At 38.9% G+C, this 19,712-nt stretch overlaps 1 protein-coding gene across 8 annotated transcripts in view; it reads right to left on the bottom strand.

Moving 5' to 3' along the window:
• Nucleotides 1-19,712, bottom strand: part of Mam (neurogenic protein mastermind) — a 165,472-nt gene that overhangs the window by 3,079 nt on the left and 142,681 nt on the right. For all 8 annotated transcript variants that reach the window (XM_070299632.1, XM_070299631.1, XM_070299630.1 and 5 more), the window contains 5 exons: nucleotides 9,688-10,038; nucleotides 4,398-4,587; nucleotides 3,348-3,662; nucleotides 2,742-2,996; nucleotides 1-2,482 (listed from right to left, as the gene is read on the bottom strand). The exon at nucleotides 1-2,482 is cut by the window's left edge and continues 3,079 nt beyond it. In XM_070299632.1, coding sequence (XP_070155733.1) covers nucleotides 2,238-2,482; nucleotides 2,742-2,996; nucleotides 3,348-3,662; nucleotides 4,398-4,587; nucleotides 9,688-10,038 — 1,356 coding nt within the window. In that variant the 3' untranslated portion in view covers nucleotides 1-2,237. The remainder of the gene's footprint in view (nucleotides 2,483-2,741; nucleotides 2,997-3,347; nucleotides 3,663-4,397; nucleotides 4,588-9,687; nucleotides 10,039-19,712) is intronic.

The following is a 19,712-nucleotide window of genomic DNA, read 5'->3' on the forward strand; positions in this document are numbered from 1 at the left end:
GCGGATATATATGTATGTATATATATGTATGCAGTATGTGTGTGTATGTGTGTGTGTACATATACATACATACATACATACATTTAAGCATGGGATTCAATATATCTCTGCTTCTCTTATAATACAATATTAGTAGTTCTATCTTGGACTTTTTGCCTTTAAAAATGGTACTTTTGATTAGACGAACTACAGGTCGCTATCCTTTTTTTTTTTTATTTATGGAATGTATCGCTATTTGGAAGATTAGTCATAGATTCCTTTTCTTTCTTATAGCATTGAACTACATTATAACATTATTAACAATCCTGCATGCAATTTGCAGCACAAATTTCAATTGATTTGTTCGCGATATTATTTATGATCATTTACAAATTTGAAATAAAGCATAAGATTTTGATGAATAAAAAAGAATGAAAAACTTTCCTGTTAGAGCGCATTGCTAACATTAATGCAATATTTTTCAAAAGAAAATCTTTATTGTACATAGATATTGAAAACTAGAGAAATTCGAAACTTTAAGATCGCATAGTTTAGTCAAATATATAAAAATAAGAAACTTACAGTATGTATATATTGTATATACTTATATGATATATAAAATAATAGTGATTATATGATGTTGATAAATTAATACATGTGAACGAGAAATTAAAAGAAAAAGCATAGTAAAAAAGAAACAAAAATTAATGTATCAGCACATGTATAGAGCACATTTGTCAATCAATAAATATATTTATTAAATTTTAATCCCGAACGTGTGCAATATCGCATTATATCTAAATTGTAAATAATTATGATGAGATAGAAAGTAAATATACTCGTTTCGACATACATTCCACGCAAAGTTCCAGGAAATGATTGCTTTTGAGAAAATACGAATAGTTATCGCATCGAAAACGGGTACAGAATCAATTGAAATTCGTGCTTCAAATCATTTGTATGCAAAATTATGATTAATAATGTCAATACAGTTCAATGTTACAAGAGAGAAAAGAAATCTGTATCTAATGTTTCTTCGTTCCATTTGCATCACCATATTACCATCCTTTCATATTATGATCATCGTTATTGATAATTTCTATCATCTCATCATAATAATGATCTATTATAAGTTTTTTATTTTTATATACTCGGCTAAGCTGTACGATTTTATATAACGTTTCGAATTTCTTTAGTTTTTATTATCTATGTACAATAAAGATTTCTTTTTTTGCAGGTATTGCATTAATGTTAGCAATACGATTTAGTAGGAAATTTTCTCATTTTTTATTGTATTGACAAGCTGGCGCAAGGTAACCAATTTTTGCGGTCGAATACGTTCAACCAAGTAAACTCTAATCGTATCAATATCTCTATCTAATTGCGCGGATTTCGACGTGAAAGATCAAGGGAGAGGAGAATCGTCTTTTGGAATGCCCGTCGAAGTCACCGCAAGTGTCGTCGACGCGAGCACTCGAGAAATTTTATCGATCGTTCTCGGTATAGCCATAGGCGAACTTGAAAAAGTAGGAATCGCAGATTCTCGCGTTTTTCTCCAAGCGCGCAATTGTTGCTAAATAAGAAAACGAGAGATATAGAACGATTTCCACGTATCTCTTGATATCCCACGCTACCATATCTCCGTTGAATTAACTTCCTCGCCCCCCTTGGCGATTATTATTACAAAATTAAATTTTACTAAAATGTGATTGCCTAGAAGAATAAGTCGGTGACCGCGAAAACGGCGACCGAGAATGCACTACGACCGGTTGTGGAACGCCGTCGCACCGGTAGGTAACTGTCACTCAGTCGTCAAATGTAACAAACGAACTTGCAATAAACAATATTCACGTGCATCACCAACTTGTGCCCGTTCCTTCGTCGCGAGATCGGAAGTCAGCAAATTTTTCGATCACATAGTTATTATTTATACATGATATTTCATAAAACTCGTACATTTAATTGAATTAAATGCGCCTCAAACTGTTCCTTTTTAATCCAGGATTAAATTTTTATATGCCAAAGAAAAATATAATGAATAAAATTCTTTTACTTTTAATATGCATAAAAATCGACTTTTGTGATATAGTGAGGACAAATACGGTGGGAGGCAGATCAATACGCGGACAGACAAAGTAAAATTTGTCGGTATCGTTGCGCCAAGTATATATTTTATACTTGATGTATGATCGCGTCCCATTGTAATAGATCGACATACCGGCTGACATACCGACCACACAGCAGACGTAATAATCTCATTATAGAATATCGAGATTGAAACCGGCCGTAGAATCAAGAGAATTAAGCAATTCTTGAGCGCTGAAATTCGACGTGTCTCCCGTAGGAAGATTTTCCAGGAATTCGAGGCTAAAGTCAGCGGCCGCCACAGACGGATCCGTAGTAGCAGTAGGCGGTGGCGGTTGAGGGTGTTGCTGCGGTGGTGGCAGACTCCGCACTCCCGGGCTACCCGCGCCGTATTGCTGATGCGGATGCAACGGAGAACCTAGGTATATTCAAAATTCATTTATTATTATTTACCTCAAAATTGTTGTAAAAGAACCATGCTTCTTGAAAGAGAAATAAATATATTCTAATATTACTCATTTCTCGCATAAACATATTTTTTCTAATTTAAACTTTTAATATTCATAGTACAAATATCGAGAGCAAATAATTTTATGCAAGATTCTATTTAATGTATAAGATTAAAAATTAAAACCGAATTTAAACGTAATTTTTTTATTATTTCGTGGACTACTTACCAGTTCCAGTAACGTTTACCGAATTAACGGAACTTGTTTGTGACATTTGCATCTGCAATGACATTTGGTTGTTGTTTTGCTGCATGGCTAACGTTTGTTGTTGGTGCTGTTGCGATAACAATTGTTGCATCTGCGTGCTGTTAGCCATTCCCGAGCCGGCTATATTACCGTTTTGCGAACGGATTAACTGCTGATGCTGCATCTGCGCCGCGGTCATTTGCATTGAGCCGCCTGCGCCACCCATGCCAAAGCCACCTATGAAAAATCATATGATTCCATAAAATCCTGTATGTCAATTTTGTGTAAATAACTTTTACGAACAATAATAAATTCATCCATTCGAAACGAGTTCAATTTTTCGTGAAATTTTCCGAATATAATTTGCATTTATACGTTCGCGTATGTAATCCGTCTATTTAAAAAAATTAATAAAATATAATGTAAAAATAAATAAAATGTATTTTTCCGATAAAAAAGCAAAAATATTATTTAAAAAAATTAAATGACCAAATAAAAGCAGAAATTTGATTGGTAATTAATATCGCCATCGTATTTTCCTGTTGACGAATGCGACGATATCGGCAATTAAAAGGACCATATTCTCACCTTGGTGACCTTGCTGATTGAATTGCGATCGCATCTGCGCTTGAAAGCCCTGCTGTTGTTGCTGCATTAGAACGTGTCGTCCCCATTCTTGCTGAGGGCCACGACCCGCGATGCTGTTCCCAAGGCCGTCGGGAGGGCCGACGCTAACGTTGGGCGGCCGTTGATTGTTAGTTCTCGGATAGCCTAGCCGTTGATGCATCTGATGCATACCGCCGATAGCGGCCATCCCGCCACCACTCATGTACATATTACCGCCGGCCGCGTGTAACGCCTGCTGTTGCTGCTGTTGTGCCATTTGTGGCCTCATCATCGGACCTGTGAAAAACATATTGCGTCATAATGTAAGAAGCTGTCATAGCTGTTAAAATTCTCGTTCTTTTTTTCTCTGTAGCCAGATTTTTAATTACTCGTATATTTGTACGTGACCAATATTGTGACCACAAAACATAATTATTTATAATAATTCAGACTTCGGTATGTCTCTAAATAATTTCATAAGACTGCATCAATTAAATTAGAAAGACAAGCATACAATAAAGATTTGCAGATTTTTGCTCAAACAGAATCTCGGAAAAACCGGCGTCAACCCGATCGATAGGAGTCTTGTAGAGGCCAGAATATATAAGGATAGTTTCGACTCCCTCTCTCTTCCTCTCCATCTCCCTTCCCCTTTCCCTCTTCTTCTCTTCACCATCTAACCTGGAGCGAATCCAGCAGGACGTCAGCATCGCGTTCACGCTCGGTCGAATTCTTTCCGCGCTAATATTCAATGCGCAATCCGTGCCAAAATATCGAATAAAGATGGATAGATTAAAATGCATGAAATATTTATTTATTGCGAATAACAAATATTATTATCGTAAAATTTATTTCTTTTCGACCATTTGATCGAACGCGGTCGGCGACTTTTACATATACTTATTTAACTATAAATGAAGAAACAATGAATACATTGAATGAATTGATGGGACTAGAATAATATATATATATATATATATATATATATATATATATATATATATATATTTTTTTTTTTTTTTTCATATTTACCTGACGGTGGCATAGGTTGTTGCGTAACTCTACGCATGGGTCCGGCATTGGCGAATCTCGCTTGCTGACCCATTCCGATACTAGCGTGCATCATCTGTGCTTGGGCCGCAGCCTTGTATTCGGGCGGTGGCGGCCTTACAACAGCTCCCATTCCGCCTGCCATGTGCTGCTGTTGCTGCTGTTGTATCACCTATAAAAGTAAAAATACACATCATATATATATATATTGGGTGATTGCATAAGTTCGTGCCCGATTTAAATATAAACTTCAATAGATTATATTTTAGAGATAACACTTTTATTAATCAATTATATAGTCTCCATTCTTTTCTACAATGCTTTTCCAACCATCTATAAGCTTGTCGATTCCATTTTTGAAGAAAAAACTTGGTTTTTCTTGAAAAAAGTTTGTAAGGTGCTTTTCGACAGCTTCCTCGGAATTGAGATTCTTGCCATTTAAACTATTCTGCAAACACCGGAACAGATAAAAATCTGAAGGCGCAATATCTGGAGAATATGGCGGGTGCTGCAGAATTTCCCATTGCAACTCCTGCAGTTTTCCTGCAGCTTATTCCTTTCAGTCAGGAGATGCGGCACCCACGTATCAAGCTTGGAAATGTATCCAAGCTTTTTTAAATGACGAAAAGCGGTTGAATTATCGATGTTCAGCCTCTCAGCAATATCCTCAGTTGTAATCCTTGGGTTTCTTTCCACTAAGGCATGCACAATGTCATCATCGATGCCAGAAGGCCGTCCAGAGCGGGGTTGATCCTCCATGTTGAAATCACCATTTCGAAATTTGCCAAACCACTTTTTGACTGTTCGGAGAGCAGGAGCGCGGTCCAAATAAACGCTTTGAATATTTTTTTGTGCAATCCCAACACTCACGCCTTTCCGAAATTCATATAGCGTTACATGCCGCAAATGCACCTTTCGTTCTCCATTTTTAATGATTTCTCTTATGCACAAATGGACTTATCTGAACAATGTCTGATGCTAAATTGACGTAAGACAACGTCATTTATTCGGTGTAAGCAACAAATACCACACGAAAACAATAGAACTCCGCAATGCAGCAACTTAATGCCATCTGTGAAAATCGGGCACGTAATGTAAATATATAATATCTGACAGAATGTATATTAACCGAAACAGAAGAATTTGCAAAAATGCAAGAAATAAAATTATTTTATCTGAGTTGTACGTAAATGTTGCAGTAGGGATATCTATATTCATCTAAATTGTATTCTCAACATATTTCTTTGTATTTCCAAATTTAAGAAAAAGATGTTAAGTGAACTTTTAATGACTCATTCTTAAATAAATGTCTCATATATGAATGGAGTCTTTGAAAGTCTAAAGGCGAGATATTAGTTCTATACATTAATCCGAAGATGCTCATATCTCGCATCTTTTCGATATAAAGATTAAAAATCTCGATCAACGGACATACATTTTTTAAATCGCTATATGCCGATTTTAAGATTCGTGTTCGCCGCTGTTTTCTCCGTTCTTTCGCGAGATTCTCTTAAATAAGAGAGCAGAAGAGCGTGGCTCGTCTAATCGCAGGTTGTTGCTCGATCAAGAGTGGAAAGACACGTCGCATCGTGGAACGAACAAGAGGGGGTGAACAAATAGGCAAGGCGAGAGAGAGAGAGAGGGGGGGGGGGTGAATGTATCCGATGACGAAAGGAAAGCAACGGCGGAGTTCGTCTCGGCTACATCGCACTGCGATGATCGCAGTCGCCTTCCTGCGGCGATCGCTGTTCTTTCATTGTGTCATACGTCTCTCTCTCTCTCTTTCTCTCTCGCGATAGTTTTTCCTCGCGTAACACCAGGAAGCGAAAAATGCAACATCGACTTGTGCAACAACATCAAATACTATTCCTTCTCTCGCTAATCTCGATAATTTGCACCGAATGCAACGATGCACCCCGAACACATTCTCTGACTATATGTTCGCGATAGGTCATCGCTTACGAACAGTATCGTCTCGAAGAGACGAGAGAGAGAGAGAGAATGTGGTTTAACAATAAAACAAACAAATTTGAATAAAAACGAAGAGATCTAAAAAAATCTTGAAATTAAAAAAAAAAGTCCCGTCTCTTATAGCAGTGATTTCGAGATGAATTTGTTATTTTCGTGAGAAAGATATATTTATAAAGTATTTAATAATAATATATACGTATTAATTCGTATTTCTCTAAAGTTGAATGAGTTTCCATCGTTATATATCACGAGCTCGAACAAATTCTTAGAATTCATAGACATCCGTTGTACGATGATGCTCTCGTTATTCCGTGCACGTTAACTGTTCTAATAGAACGGGATGGATACTGGACCGATTATTCTGTCAATTCCAATATCATTGTCAGCCTGTCAAGTAAGCGGTAATTGAGATCGCGCGTGCGTCTACTTACACAGATACTTCTGCAAAAATTCGAAAGAGATCGTAAAATTCAATAAAGATATTGTCCGAATGAATCTGAATTCATCTCTCAATTTGTACATAGTTAAAAAACATTTATATAAAATAATTATAGATATACATATATATATCTTGTCATAATATATATATATATATATATATATATATTATGACAAAATAAATCTAATTTGATAAGCATTTCGTAAATATATTGATAAAGATATAAGAAAACTGTATGTCGTTCTCTCTGTCTTAAGACGAGTATTATGTTCTCTTAATTCATCTCTCTCTCGAGACATTTTTCGTTAATTATTAATTAATTACGTACGATACAGGTGTGTGTCAAAATGACTGTGTCGCACGCGTTAACATTAAGATTTAACATTAGCATTAAGATTTTCGAGTTCACGTGAATATTTCCGGATAAGATCATTGAGCTGGTTTGGACCGTTCTAAATAATGTAACGCTCTCTCGCTCAAAGCTATCCCTGGAAGAGCGAATGACTAACCAACTGCACGAAATTTACAATTAGTAACTGGAGCACGATGTCGTCTTCGCTACCTCAACACATTATCAAGATAATCCCCTTAGCGCGCTGTGACTGAGTCATTTGCCCAATAGGCGACTCGTTGAGATCTAGGCGAGTGCAATCGCCAAGAGTAGCTTTCGTGTATGCGGTGGTGCCACGCAATTTTACGCAATTTCACATCCCGACTATGCACGTTTAATCGCGCGACGACGATTCCGTGAGAACAAAGGGAACAAATCAAGTCGCGATGAATACAGAAAAAAGAAAAATATAATAAGAGTTTAATTCAAATTAATTTAAAAATTTGATCAATTTCTGTAAACTTGATCCAGAACATGTACCTTGATTACAAGAAGAGCACGATTAAAGAAAAATTTTTATCGTGGAAAATTAAAAAACCAAAAGTCGCTTTATCAAATCAATTAGAGAGAGAAAAAAAAAATATTGTGTCAAATCTCGCTTGAAAATTCCAGAATGAAAGGGAAAAGAATCGAAAATGTAATCTGTGCAAAGATCGACATGGATTTACGAACTGTTTATTCAATATATCCTCTATTTAACGCGAGCAGTTGTATGAAAGAGACGTATACGTATATTACAGGATTTAATAAATTGATCAAAAGGCGGAAAGCTAATGGGATAGATAAAAGTATGTGTATCGATGATAGTTAATCTCGCGTGAAGCGCGTGTATAATCGCTAATTCACCGATATATCCCCGCGCTTTCTCGATCGTCAACGGACTCCTCGCGTAGAAACTGCGGCAAAAACTTTTTGTCCATTGTTCCCCGGCCGTGTTTCTCCGATCTCTGAGAAAGAATCCCGCGCTATTTGTCCTATTTGCGTCTGCTTCTTTCGATGCGGCGGGACGCAGAAGTTGCAAAAGATCTACTAGCGGTACCTGTTGCATACGAATGTCGCAGAACCCTCTCTCCTCTTTTTCTCTTTCTCTCTCGCTCGAGTTTAATGTCTTAGATAATGTGCCATCGGAGGTATCGCGAGCGTTTTACCTATTTACTTACATAGACGATCGTCACGGTGCAAGTTTCGCGTTTATCGATGTAACGACTCTTAATCGCGATTCTCGAATAGCGAGTCTCGAGTTTCGCGTAAGTACGAACGATATGAGAGTGCGAAAATTCAGAAGGGAAATAATCGCATAAAAATATATATGTATATATATATAACATACGTGACAATTCAGCGAGAACTGAATATTGATATAATTAACGTGACAAGAGTGAGTTTCATTACATATTTAATCAGCATGCGTTAATTCGTAAACGAAGATCATTTACATCAGTGGCAAACATTTGCGAAACTAACGACACATTCGTTTCCCACATCGAGGTATATATTGGGTGATTGCATAAGTTCGTGCCCGATTTAAATATAAACTTCAATAGATTATATTTTAGAGATAACACTTTTATTAATCAATTATATAGTCTCCATTCTTTTCTACAATGGTTTTCCAACGATCTATAAGCTTGTCGATTCCATTTTTGAAGAAAGAACTTGGTTTTTCTTGAAAAAAGTTTGTAAGGTGGTTTTCGACAGCTTCCTCGGAATTGAGATTCTTGCCATTTAAACTATTCTGCAAAGACTGGAACAGATAAAAATCTGAAGGCCCAATATCTGGAGAATATGGCGGGTGCTGCAGAATTTCCCATTGCAGCTCCTGCAGTTTTCCTGCAGCTTATTCCTTTCAGTCAGGAGATGCGGCACCCACGTATCAAGCTTGGAAATGTATCCAAGCTTTTTTAAATGACGAATAGCGGTTGAATTATCGATGTTCAGCCTCTCAGCAATATCCTCAGTTGTAATCCTTGGGTTTCTTTCCACTAAGGAATGCACAATGTCATCATCGATGCCAGAAGGCCGTCCAGAGCGGGGTTGATCCTCCATGTTGAAATCACCATTTCGAAATCTGCCAAACCACTTTTTGACTGTTCGGAGAGCAGGAGCGCGGTCCAAATAAACGCTTTGAATATTTTTTTGTGCAATCCCAACACTCACGCCTTTCCGAAATTCATAGCGTTACATGCCGCAAATGCACCTTTCGTTCTCCATTTTTAATGATTTCTCTTATGCACAAATGGACTTATCTGAACAATGTCTGACGCTAAATTGACGTAAGACAACGTCATCTATTCGGTGTAAGCAACAATTACCACACGAAAACAATAGAACTCCGCCATGCAGTAACTTAATGCCATCTATGAAAATCGGGCACGAACTTATGCAATCATCCAATATGTTTAAAGTATGTGAAACATCCTCCCATAAACTTATCAGTCCAAGAATGAACAAAATGCGATAAGTGCGTTTACCTGTTGCGCGCGCATCAATTGCTGCTGCTGCTGAAGAAGCTTCGCGTGCTGATGCTGATCGACCTGGGCCGGTGATACCTGCTGCGGATGGCCCCGCGCTCCCGGACCAGCAGCCCCAGGTTGCGGAACTCCACCGGCGGCCGCGGCCGCGGCCGCTCTCTGCCTCAAACTCTGCTGGGTGAAGTTGATGGTCTGCGACTGCGAGACCGAACAATAAGTGTCGGTCTGGTTGGCCGAAGGACCGGACTGATTCTGCGTCTGTTGTTGATTGAAGTACATGCCCTGCTGCGCCGCGACGGACACAACCGGCTTCAGGTCGCCCGTGAGCTGCATATGTTGGCCGGCCGACACCTGCGAGTAAAATTGAAGATTTATAGTTTACAGTTCTTTGTAGATTGCGAAGACGAGAGATTGCGCGCGATAAAAAGTCTCTCGCTCGGAGATAATACGCAAGGATACTTGTGTCAAGACGTTCGCTATAATTTTGTCGAACTTGAGTATTTGCACGACAGTAATAAAAAAATGATATATAGAGATTTCTGATCACACAAAAATCATTTTCATTAATTTTATTTATTATAAATTATTTATTCTTCTATTAAAAAAAAAAAAACTTGAATTATCGATAAAAGTGTAGAAAGAAAAAAAATTATAGAGAATTAAAACATTTCTCGTAAATGTATTGTAGATGTAGATTCGATGTACAAATAAAATTAATATAAACATCGCATCTTTTAAAATATATCTTAAGATATATCTTATTGCAACTTATATACAAACGCCACATGCGACACAGCTGGCGAAATATAACTGGTATTTAAACACGGAAAGTTTTCTCAAGTGCAATCTTCTTACGATGTGGTAACTCGTTAATTGCATACACGTGGAATGCGTGTAAAAAAAGAAGGAAATATTATAAGGCTGATAAATTGCACGCTCACTCTGATCCAGTAATCATCTTGCTATCAATATTTTTCCTTCCTTAACGTCTTTACTCGCCGCAGAGAAACGCGTGATATATTTTTTTCAAACCTTACTGCTGAAAATGCAAGGTTCGTTGAATTTAAAATCGGCTAAATTTAAATTCAGAGAATGACAGATAATTCTGGATTATAGACACTTTACGTTGTTTTCGTGAGGATTCGAAAGAACGAAGAAAAGGATCGCGCACGGGTAATAATGGAATAACATCGCCGCGAAAGAGCAAGAAAATTTCGCTTCTCCGGATAAAAAGCATCCGATATAAACAACCGATGACTGGATTGTCATCGTTCGAATCGCTGGCAATGATACGGGACGGCTACCGTTCTTCTATTGTATATTTGATATCGCGCGACAAAGGACGAACGAAGAATAAGCCCAGAACCGTGTCCCGCGAATGATCCTTCGATCCTGCCCGCCGGCTGTCGAACCCTCGTAATCTAGTTGCGACTTTGTATCTCGATAGCACAGACCGCCTACAATTCCCGTCTCCCAAACCCCCGCGAGACTCTAAGCACATCGCCAAATTGCGTGTCGTCGGGGTCGTCGCTCCTGTGTTTTTATCGGTGAATTACAGGTTTCGCCGTTGCTCGACTATCGAGTTTGTGGCAGAACGAGGGTGCGCACAATCCGCACCCTGTCTGAGAAAAATCAACTTCGCTTCTTTTGAGTGAGGCGATAACGTAGAATCGCGCGCTTGCCTTCTGAATTCGCTCTTGCGAAATGACAGACGCTTATGCAAATACACAGGTGCGGAGTCGCCTCCTCTGTTGATGGCCGTTCAGTCTACCAAAATGTAGAGATATATGGCATGTACATAAGTATGTGATTAGCGTATACCCATGTGCATCTGTAGATGCGTTATATGCATATATTATGAAGAGCTATGTATGTATATATATAAGACAGTTTACCGATACTAATTATACGAGAAGTCAAGGATCGGTATTTAGTACAACCACTACGTATATATATAATTCCGTTATATATATGTACATACATATATACATATATATATATATTGTACATATGCTGTATATGTTGTATATTTATTTGTAGAGATTATGTACAATTACACACACACATTTGCATGTGTAAGGGAATTACAATTATTATCATGTCTATTTGCATCCGATACGTACATGTATCTCGCACAATAAGCGGTGTCATGTATACATATATATATATACGGTGTCTCTCAGGAGTCATCATCGTTCTCTTTGTCAGAGCTATAATTTAAAGTTTAATTATAAAAATATTCAATGGAAAAATAAAACAAACTTCGAGATATAGTGTAGAATTAAAATTTCTTTTAATTGGTCTGAAGAAACTCGCGGATTCACGAGGCTGTGAAATTCTTGCAAACACTCTATACACGTGTTTATATAATATATAATTAAATAGGAAGACGGGCGTTGAGATGCAAAGCATGCAAAAGGCACATCCAAGTACATATACAAATAAAAGATACGCAGAGCGAAACGCAACGAAAACTTGCTCGCTGCGAATCTGAGATACGTACACAGTGGTAAGGTGAAATTTATCCAGGAAAATGGACATATACCACGCAATACATATACGCGGATATTCTGTGCGCACATGTGTATACACAAGGATTACACGGTGGTAGCCGAGAGGTCGCGTGTCCCGGTAGGACGCATAGAGATATGCCGGTTGGTAGGAGAAATCTACTTGGTCGCGCATAATTAGCCTAAATCACGACGGCGTCCCCCCGCGAGAGCCCCTGAACGCGACATCTGCATATCACGTGTCTTATTACAGCGATGTTTAAAAGGGCTCTGAAAGTTAGAGGGAAAGAAATATTTATATACACGGCAGATCCCTCTCACGCTCCATTTATGCGTATCGCGAAATAAGGAAGGACCGAGAGCTTCGTCGAGTATGCTAATAGGACGCTGACACGGATACTCGAAGCTTGAGAGATCTGTGATCTTTAGATCTTTGAAAGATTCGCCAAAACTTCGAACGCTAATAAAATATGATCCCGTCGTCGTCCATCGCTCGAGCGTTATCTACCGAAATAAATCTGTCGCGATTAAAGTCTGAAAGTTTCAGCCTCGATCGGACAAAGTTCTTGCGAGGTAAGGAAAAGTTCCTGCTCCCTCTGTATTTATACTCGAGCGTGTATTTCGATTCAAGACCTTTCGACGTCAAAGCTCGTAGTAATGAAAGCGTAAAAAAATAAAATTAAATAAAATAAAATCACGAACATGGACGGACGTGGCCTATTTTGAACAAATCGATACTTACATCGAGCTCTCCAATATATAATAATATTCAAGTTTTATTTTTCTAACGAATTTACAACTTTTTTTTTTTTTATATCAAGCCTTTAATTAAATTGTTATAATCGGCGCGATCAGCTGTCATCGTGCAATTTAATTTGTTTCCAATAAATACTCTCTCTGATTTTCTTTTCCTTTTCTCTCATAAATGTGTCAGTAATAAGTGAATTTAAACGATATATACATATTTATAGCAACTTAAATTGCAATATCAAATTCAATGAATAATTGAATAATTCTGCCTTTTAATTATTACTCCTGTTTATACATTTATACGATTCGATTAACATCCATATATTTTCTTGCGTTTTAAAGTCCCGGTAGAACGTGCGATTACATACAGCTCTCATCTACAGGATCTTGTATCAATTATCACATGCGACATTGTAAATTGTGACACGACATGCTTATCTCGCGAATCAATTATTTCTATAATCTAATATCTATCTTTTAAATAACGTGAAAAATCCCTTAACTATCAAGCAAGTTTCTCATTGACGATTACCTCGTATCAGTATTAAAAATATCACGCGTATAGCATCCTAGATAAAATTTGAAGATGAAAGATAATTCGATGGTTTTGAGATACTTTATGTATGATACTCTCAGTGAAAAATGAAAAGGGTATAGAAGAATCAAAAATTGAAAGAATTTTAATCGTGAAGAAAATCTCCGCGAAATGGTTGCGTAGATGGAAGTGCACGTTTAAATTATTATTAGCATACTGTATAGAGCCATCGTACTGGCACAGTCGATACACTCGGCAATACCAGCACGTAACGTGCTATATTATAGACATAACAGACACACACACACACACACACACGTAACATGTATGGCCGAGGAATCGCATTGTGACTAATATCACGATGTTGCAATCGCACAAGCGCTAATCATAGTACTCGTGTCCGAGATGTTCACTCGCGACACACATTTTGGAATTGCATTCGTAGAGAAACGCGTTTCGTAAACGCGATCTAAATGTATCTTGAATATAACGTAGAGAGTACAATTGTAATTATTGAAGTTTCTCTTTTAGTGAATTTAAATTTGGCAAGCAGCGTTTTCATCCAACTAGGTTCTCATTAAATATTGGATGATTGCATAAGTTCGTGCCCGATTTTCATAGATGGCATTAAGTTACTGCATGGCGGAGTTCTATTGTTTTCGTGTGGTAATTGTTGCTTACACCGAATAGATGACGTTGTCTTATGTCAATTTAGCGTCAGACATTGTTCAGATAAGTCCATTTGTGCATAAGAGAAATCATTAAAAATGGAGAACGAAAAGGTGCATTTGCGGCATGTAACGCTATATGAATTTCGGAAAGGCGTGAGTGTTGGGATTGCACAAAAAAATATTCAAAGCGTTTATTTGGACCGCGCTCCTGCTCTCCGAACAGTCAAAAAGTGGTTTGGCAGATTTCGAAATGGTGATTTCAACATGGAGGATCAACCCCGCTCTGGACGGCCTTCTGGCATCGATGATGACATTGTGCATTCCTTAGTGGAAAGAAACCCAAGGATTACAACTGAGGATATTGCTGAGAGGCTGAACATCGATAATTCAACCGCTTTTCGTCATTTAAACAAGCTTGGATATATTTCCAAGCTTGATACGCGGGTGCCGCATCTCTTGACTGAAAGAAATAAGCTGCAGGAAAACTGCAGGAGTTGCAATGGGAAATTCTGCAGCACCCGCCATATTCTCCAGATATTGGGCCTTCAGATTTTTATCTGTTCCAGTCTTTGCAGAATAGTTTAAATGGCAAGAATCTCAATTCCGAGGAAGCTGTCGAAAAGCACCTTACAAACTTTTTTCAAGAAAAACCAAGTTCTTTCTTCAAAAATGGAATCGACAAGCTTATAGATCGTTGGAAAACCATTGTAGAAAAGAATGGAGACTATATAATTGATTAATAAAAGTGTTATCTCTAAAATATAATCTATTGAAGTTTATATTTAAATCGGGCACGAACTTATGCAATCACCCAATATAAATAATACGTAATGGTATGGTCAGAAGAGAATCAAAAAGAGAGAAAGAAGACACGCGAAAAAATATACGAGCACTGGCATGCTTCGAATATTGCGTCTTGGAATCGCTTGGAGAACCACTGATAGATTTTGCTGGATGCAACGCAACGAGATTCGCGAATGCCTATGCTGCAACGACGACGAGGTCGCGGAAATGGCATCCCGACGAGCGATCTTGAGATCGGGACATCTCACGACACGGATGGAGAGAAATCTCATTTCCCGCGATGAAAACTGAGATGAGCGAGTTGTATATTACGTATATCTATACGTTATACCTACGTGTCTTATCCTACGGATTACGCCGGTCGCCGTTCGTAGAACGGTACGCAATTGCGTAGCGAAAGGAGTGCGCAAGTGTATGCCGGCTATGGAAGAAGAGAGCCGGGAGGAAGGGATGAAGAAACGGTAAGAAAGACGAGTGAAGAGAAAGAGAGAGATAGATAGAGCGAGAGGGGAAAGAGAAGAGTTCTGTGGGCGAGTCGCACGAGTCGGTTCGCGGCCGGTGACCTCTGCCCCCTCTCTTTCCCACCCGACCTCGTGTTCCCCGTACACATGCGATATGTGTTAAACCGCCACCCGCGCCACCATCACTACTACCACCACCACCACCACTAGCATCACCGTCGGTGACGGCGCCGACGTATCCATCACCTTCCGGTGTGAGCGAGCACGTCCGACGACCCGATCTTCAGCCGCCCATCGCCACCCCCGAGCGTCGGCCTCGTCGCTCACCCTTGGTAGCGGCGCGGATATCCTACGCATCAATTGGCGCTATTATGCACAGGCCTACTTAGCCTGTGCGAGAAAAGGGGGTGCGTGCAAATCCGAGGTTGCGCGCTTTGCTTCACGCTCGGCCTATCGAGAACACAGAGAATTAGCCGCCTCATCTCATCTTGCGATGTAATGCGATGTTGTGTCTATAGAAATTAGGTGGACTGTACACGTATCGTTAAAGGTATTCTCACAACGCGAACTAGGTATATCATAGAAAAAAAGAAAATTATTCGGCAAAGATACGCTTTTGCTTCCATAAAAGATTCGCGTTCGCGATAATTTTGGATTCGTGAAAGTTGCAGCCGGCCTCAAGTAGTTTGTCACTTGAGGATCGTTGGAAAATAATAATGTTGATAGAATTATCAATATCATTTGCATTTATTTATCCGTTTATAACATTGAGATTACTCTATATAAAGCCTACAAAGTTTTTTTGAAGGATCCTCAATCTTCGCCGCAATCTCTACCCTCTGCTTCTCTTTCCCTCGATCTTTCACAGACCCATTTTCTACGGTTCAGTTCAAGTTCACGAGTAGTTTGACCGATTCGCCCTTCTACGGGTACGGAAGACCTTTATAGCGAAGAAGTCGGTCACAAGAAAAATCAGTAGTGCAGCCGCCACAATCGTCAGACATGATACAGTCTCCTCTTTGACAATATGCCGACTTTGACAGTTACGTGTTCGTCGGCGAAAGCAACACGCCGCGAACAAATTTCAATACACTTTACTATGTTATATCATAGTTAAGATACAAGATCTAGCGTTCGAAATTACTTTAGGAAATTTATCGTCGATCCTCACGATTTATCATATTATTATCAAGATTGCAATTAATAATCTAAGATTCAAGAATATGTCGATAAAATATCGTTATTAAAATGTATAAATAACGTATTTATATATGAATAATATAATTTACTTAAAAATGATAAGCACGTAGAATAGATATATTATATTGTATAAGTGATATTCTCTATTACTTGCCTCTTATCTTGAAGCTCGTAAAATCGGAAAATGTAAAACGAAATACGCGCGCGAAGGTAAGTGACTGTCCTAACAATATCGTAGAGTTAATTCTGAAACGAAGCTCGGATCGATAATGAACGCTTCGTGACTATTCTATCCATCTGGACTCTAAAAACCGAATATCCTCTAGATATCTCGTCGGTGTACGGCGAGGGTGTGGTGGTCACGTGACAGTGACAGGCCCGTATAAAACGAGGAGGGTTGGAAGACAGAGAGTTCCGTGAAGAATTTGAAGGCCGCACGCGACCACCACCTACGTCTCTGCTATAATTCTAATGTTTCTTTTCTCCACTGTCGCCTCTTGGGCACCATCCCTCGTCCTTGCGAGGCCTCTGTTAGCCGTTTCCCTTTTCTATCCCTCTCTCCCACCCCTCGGCCCTTTCGCTCCAGTCTTCGCCAACACAGCCTTCCTTCCTTCCTTCCTTTCTTCCTTTCTTCTACTTTCGAGCCATCGAATTGCTCGATGCCACTGCCGAGAAAGTAGTGCCATAGGCGTCGCTCATAGGAGATGAAGAAATTGTAATTTCAATTTTATACCATATATATATATATAAAACCAGGATACAAATACGTACACACGACACCATTTATTGTTGCAACTTTAACAGCAATCAAAGCTGTTATTCGACCAGCGACAAAAAAAACACGATAGATTTACGTCGAATAATATTTACAGAAATATTTCATCCCCCTAACACAACATAGCTTTTATTTGTACGGTCTTTGTTATGGAGAGGAAAAAATTCGGTTTCGTACAATTCTGGTTTCTTCCGATAAATATCTACAGTAAATCGTGATTCGACGGAGTTCTACGTATCGACAAAGGAAAGAATGCGTTACCTGCTTACGCGCTGCAAGAAATATGCAGATTCATGGAGCGCACGCAGACGACAGAAATACACGCGTTCCGGAGGTATAGACGATAAGTAGCTAATTGTCACGCACACGTGTGCGCATCGCGCGATTCGACTGAGGGGGAAATAGCGAGAAGGAAAAGGAGAGAGTAGAATCAAGTTTATTAACGAGTCTTTAAAACGCACCTTTCTCGTCGTATGTAACATCTATAGAAATAAAGCAGGCAAGAGATTTTGCTAATGAATGGTAATCAGCAATTAATATAACTATAAAATTCACCAATTCGGAGCAAACGTAAATTTAAACTTGTGACAAAAAGTAAAATTAAATAAGCGCCATATATAATTCATTAAAGTACCGACCTCTTAAAGAGAGATGTAATACATAATTCTATTAAAAGAGAATTCCAAGGATCACGAGCAGATGCTGACGGGAACTGGAAAATGCAAGAAATTATACATAAAATAACGGAAGAGAGAAAGAGAATCTGGTTTTGCTGGAAAAAATGCTAGAAGAAAAAGTGAGGAAAAAAATCACAGTTATGGCTCGAATCGCGCAGTACGCGAATACATTCGTAAACAATTCGGAATTCTCATCGACAGTCAATTAATCGCTCTACATTAACGGAAGGTAATCAAACAGATCGCGAGATTGATTCGCCATAATGTTGATAACGCGTAACAAAATCTTTTATGAACTTTTGTTACGATAAGATTATGACAATTACGACTCGTAAAAAAAAACGTTAGCAGCATTATATTATAAAAAAAATTTAACATTACAAGAAAAAGAGAAAGAAGCTAATATTATATATATATATTTTTTTTTATTTTAATATTATATATTTTACGCAATTACAATATATATAAAGTGCATTACGAGCACAATTCATCTATAGCACAATATTGTAACAAAATATCTATCACAAGACAATGAGAAAATCTATTATATACAAAGACAGATTATTTCGGCAGGATTAGCTAGCCTCGAATGGCTGGTCGATACGAAACGAATGGGCCTTGAGACTTTCGGACGTGGCAACGACGAGTCGCAGCCGACGTGCAACGTTAACGCACTCGCTTAATGACTCGTAGGAAGGGTGGACAAGAAAGTAGCGAAGCGGAGAGGTCGGGTTACGTCGCGAAAGGGAAACGCTTGAATACGGTTTAAGCGGGGCGTGCAGCCAACAACACGCAGACGGGGGTCGACAGGCGTTGATATTCTTGTGTCGAGGAGCCTGGATACGTGTGTGAGTGTACGTGGGTATGTATGTGTCGGCGTACGGGACTTCTCCTGATCGATATTACCGTGGTGCACGCCCGTGCCCCTCCGCGTGCATACGCCTCTGTTATATAGTATATACATTTCTCTGTGCCTTACGACATTACTCTAAAATGATATATCCTTAGATATTTTCAGAAATAAAAAGGTCTATCTTCTTTTTTGCCAAGTCAAGAAAATTATGTATCTAACTTTTCTTCATCAGTTACATCATGTCGTCGGAGAAAAATATTTCTATACCAAGAATTTTCAGATAATTTCACCCGCTCCGAGAAAATAAGAAATTACGTTACATAATAAAATGTAAAAAAAAAAAAAACGCATAATAAATTCCTGCTCCATTCTGTGCTATATAATAATAGACCCGCTGATTCAAGAAACTTGTATTGTAAACCGATGAAGTGGCAGCGTTGACAAGCCCGGTGAACCGAGGATGCGGCGCTGATCGACGGCGATTCCGTGGCGCGCGGTCCACAAACTTCCGGTCCAGAGATCGATCAGTGCGCCCGACACCATCGTCTAATCTCATGGCATTCGGGTTTGTGCAGCATGCCGTCAGCATGCCGTGGGACCTCGCGGGACCGGAGGGTGGAATTGTCGGAATTGCGATCGCGCTTGTCGCGCGGCAACAACGACGACGACGACGACGGAAGGGATTAATTTTCATTAGCTCGCCTCTACGTTTATTGAACGACAACTATTAGGTGTACAACTTTGCTTCCGCCGTTTTTTCCCCGAAATTCGAGGCTTTATTGTAAAAAA

This window comes from Polyergus mexicanus, unplaced genomic scaffold (genome assembly GCF_030449975.1).
Source record: "Polyergus mexicanus isolate NDT 795.1 unplaced genomic scaffold, iyPolMexi1.0 SCAF_7, whole genome shotgun sequence".
NCBI classification, from domain to species: domain Eukaryota; kingdom Metazoa; phylum Arthropoda; class Insecta; order Hymenoptera; family Formicidae; genus Polyergus; species Polyergus mexicanus.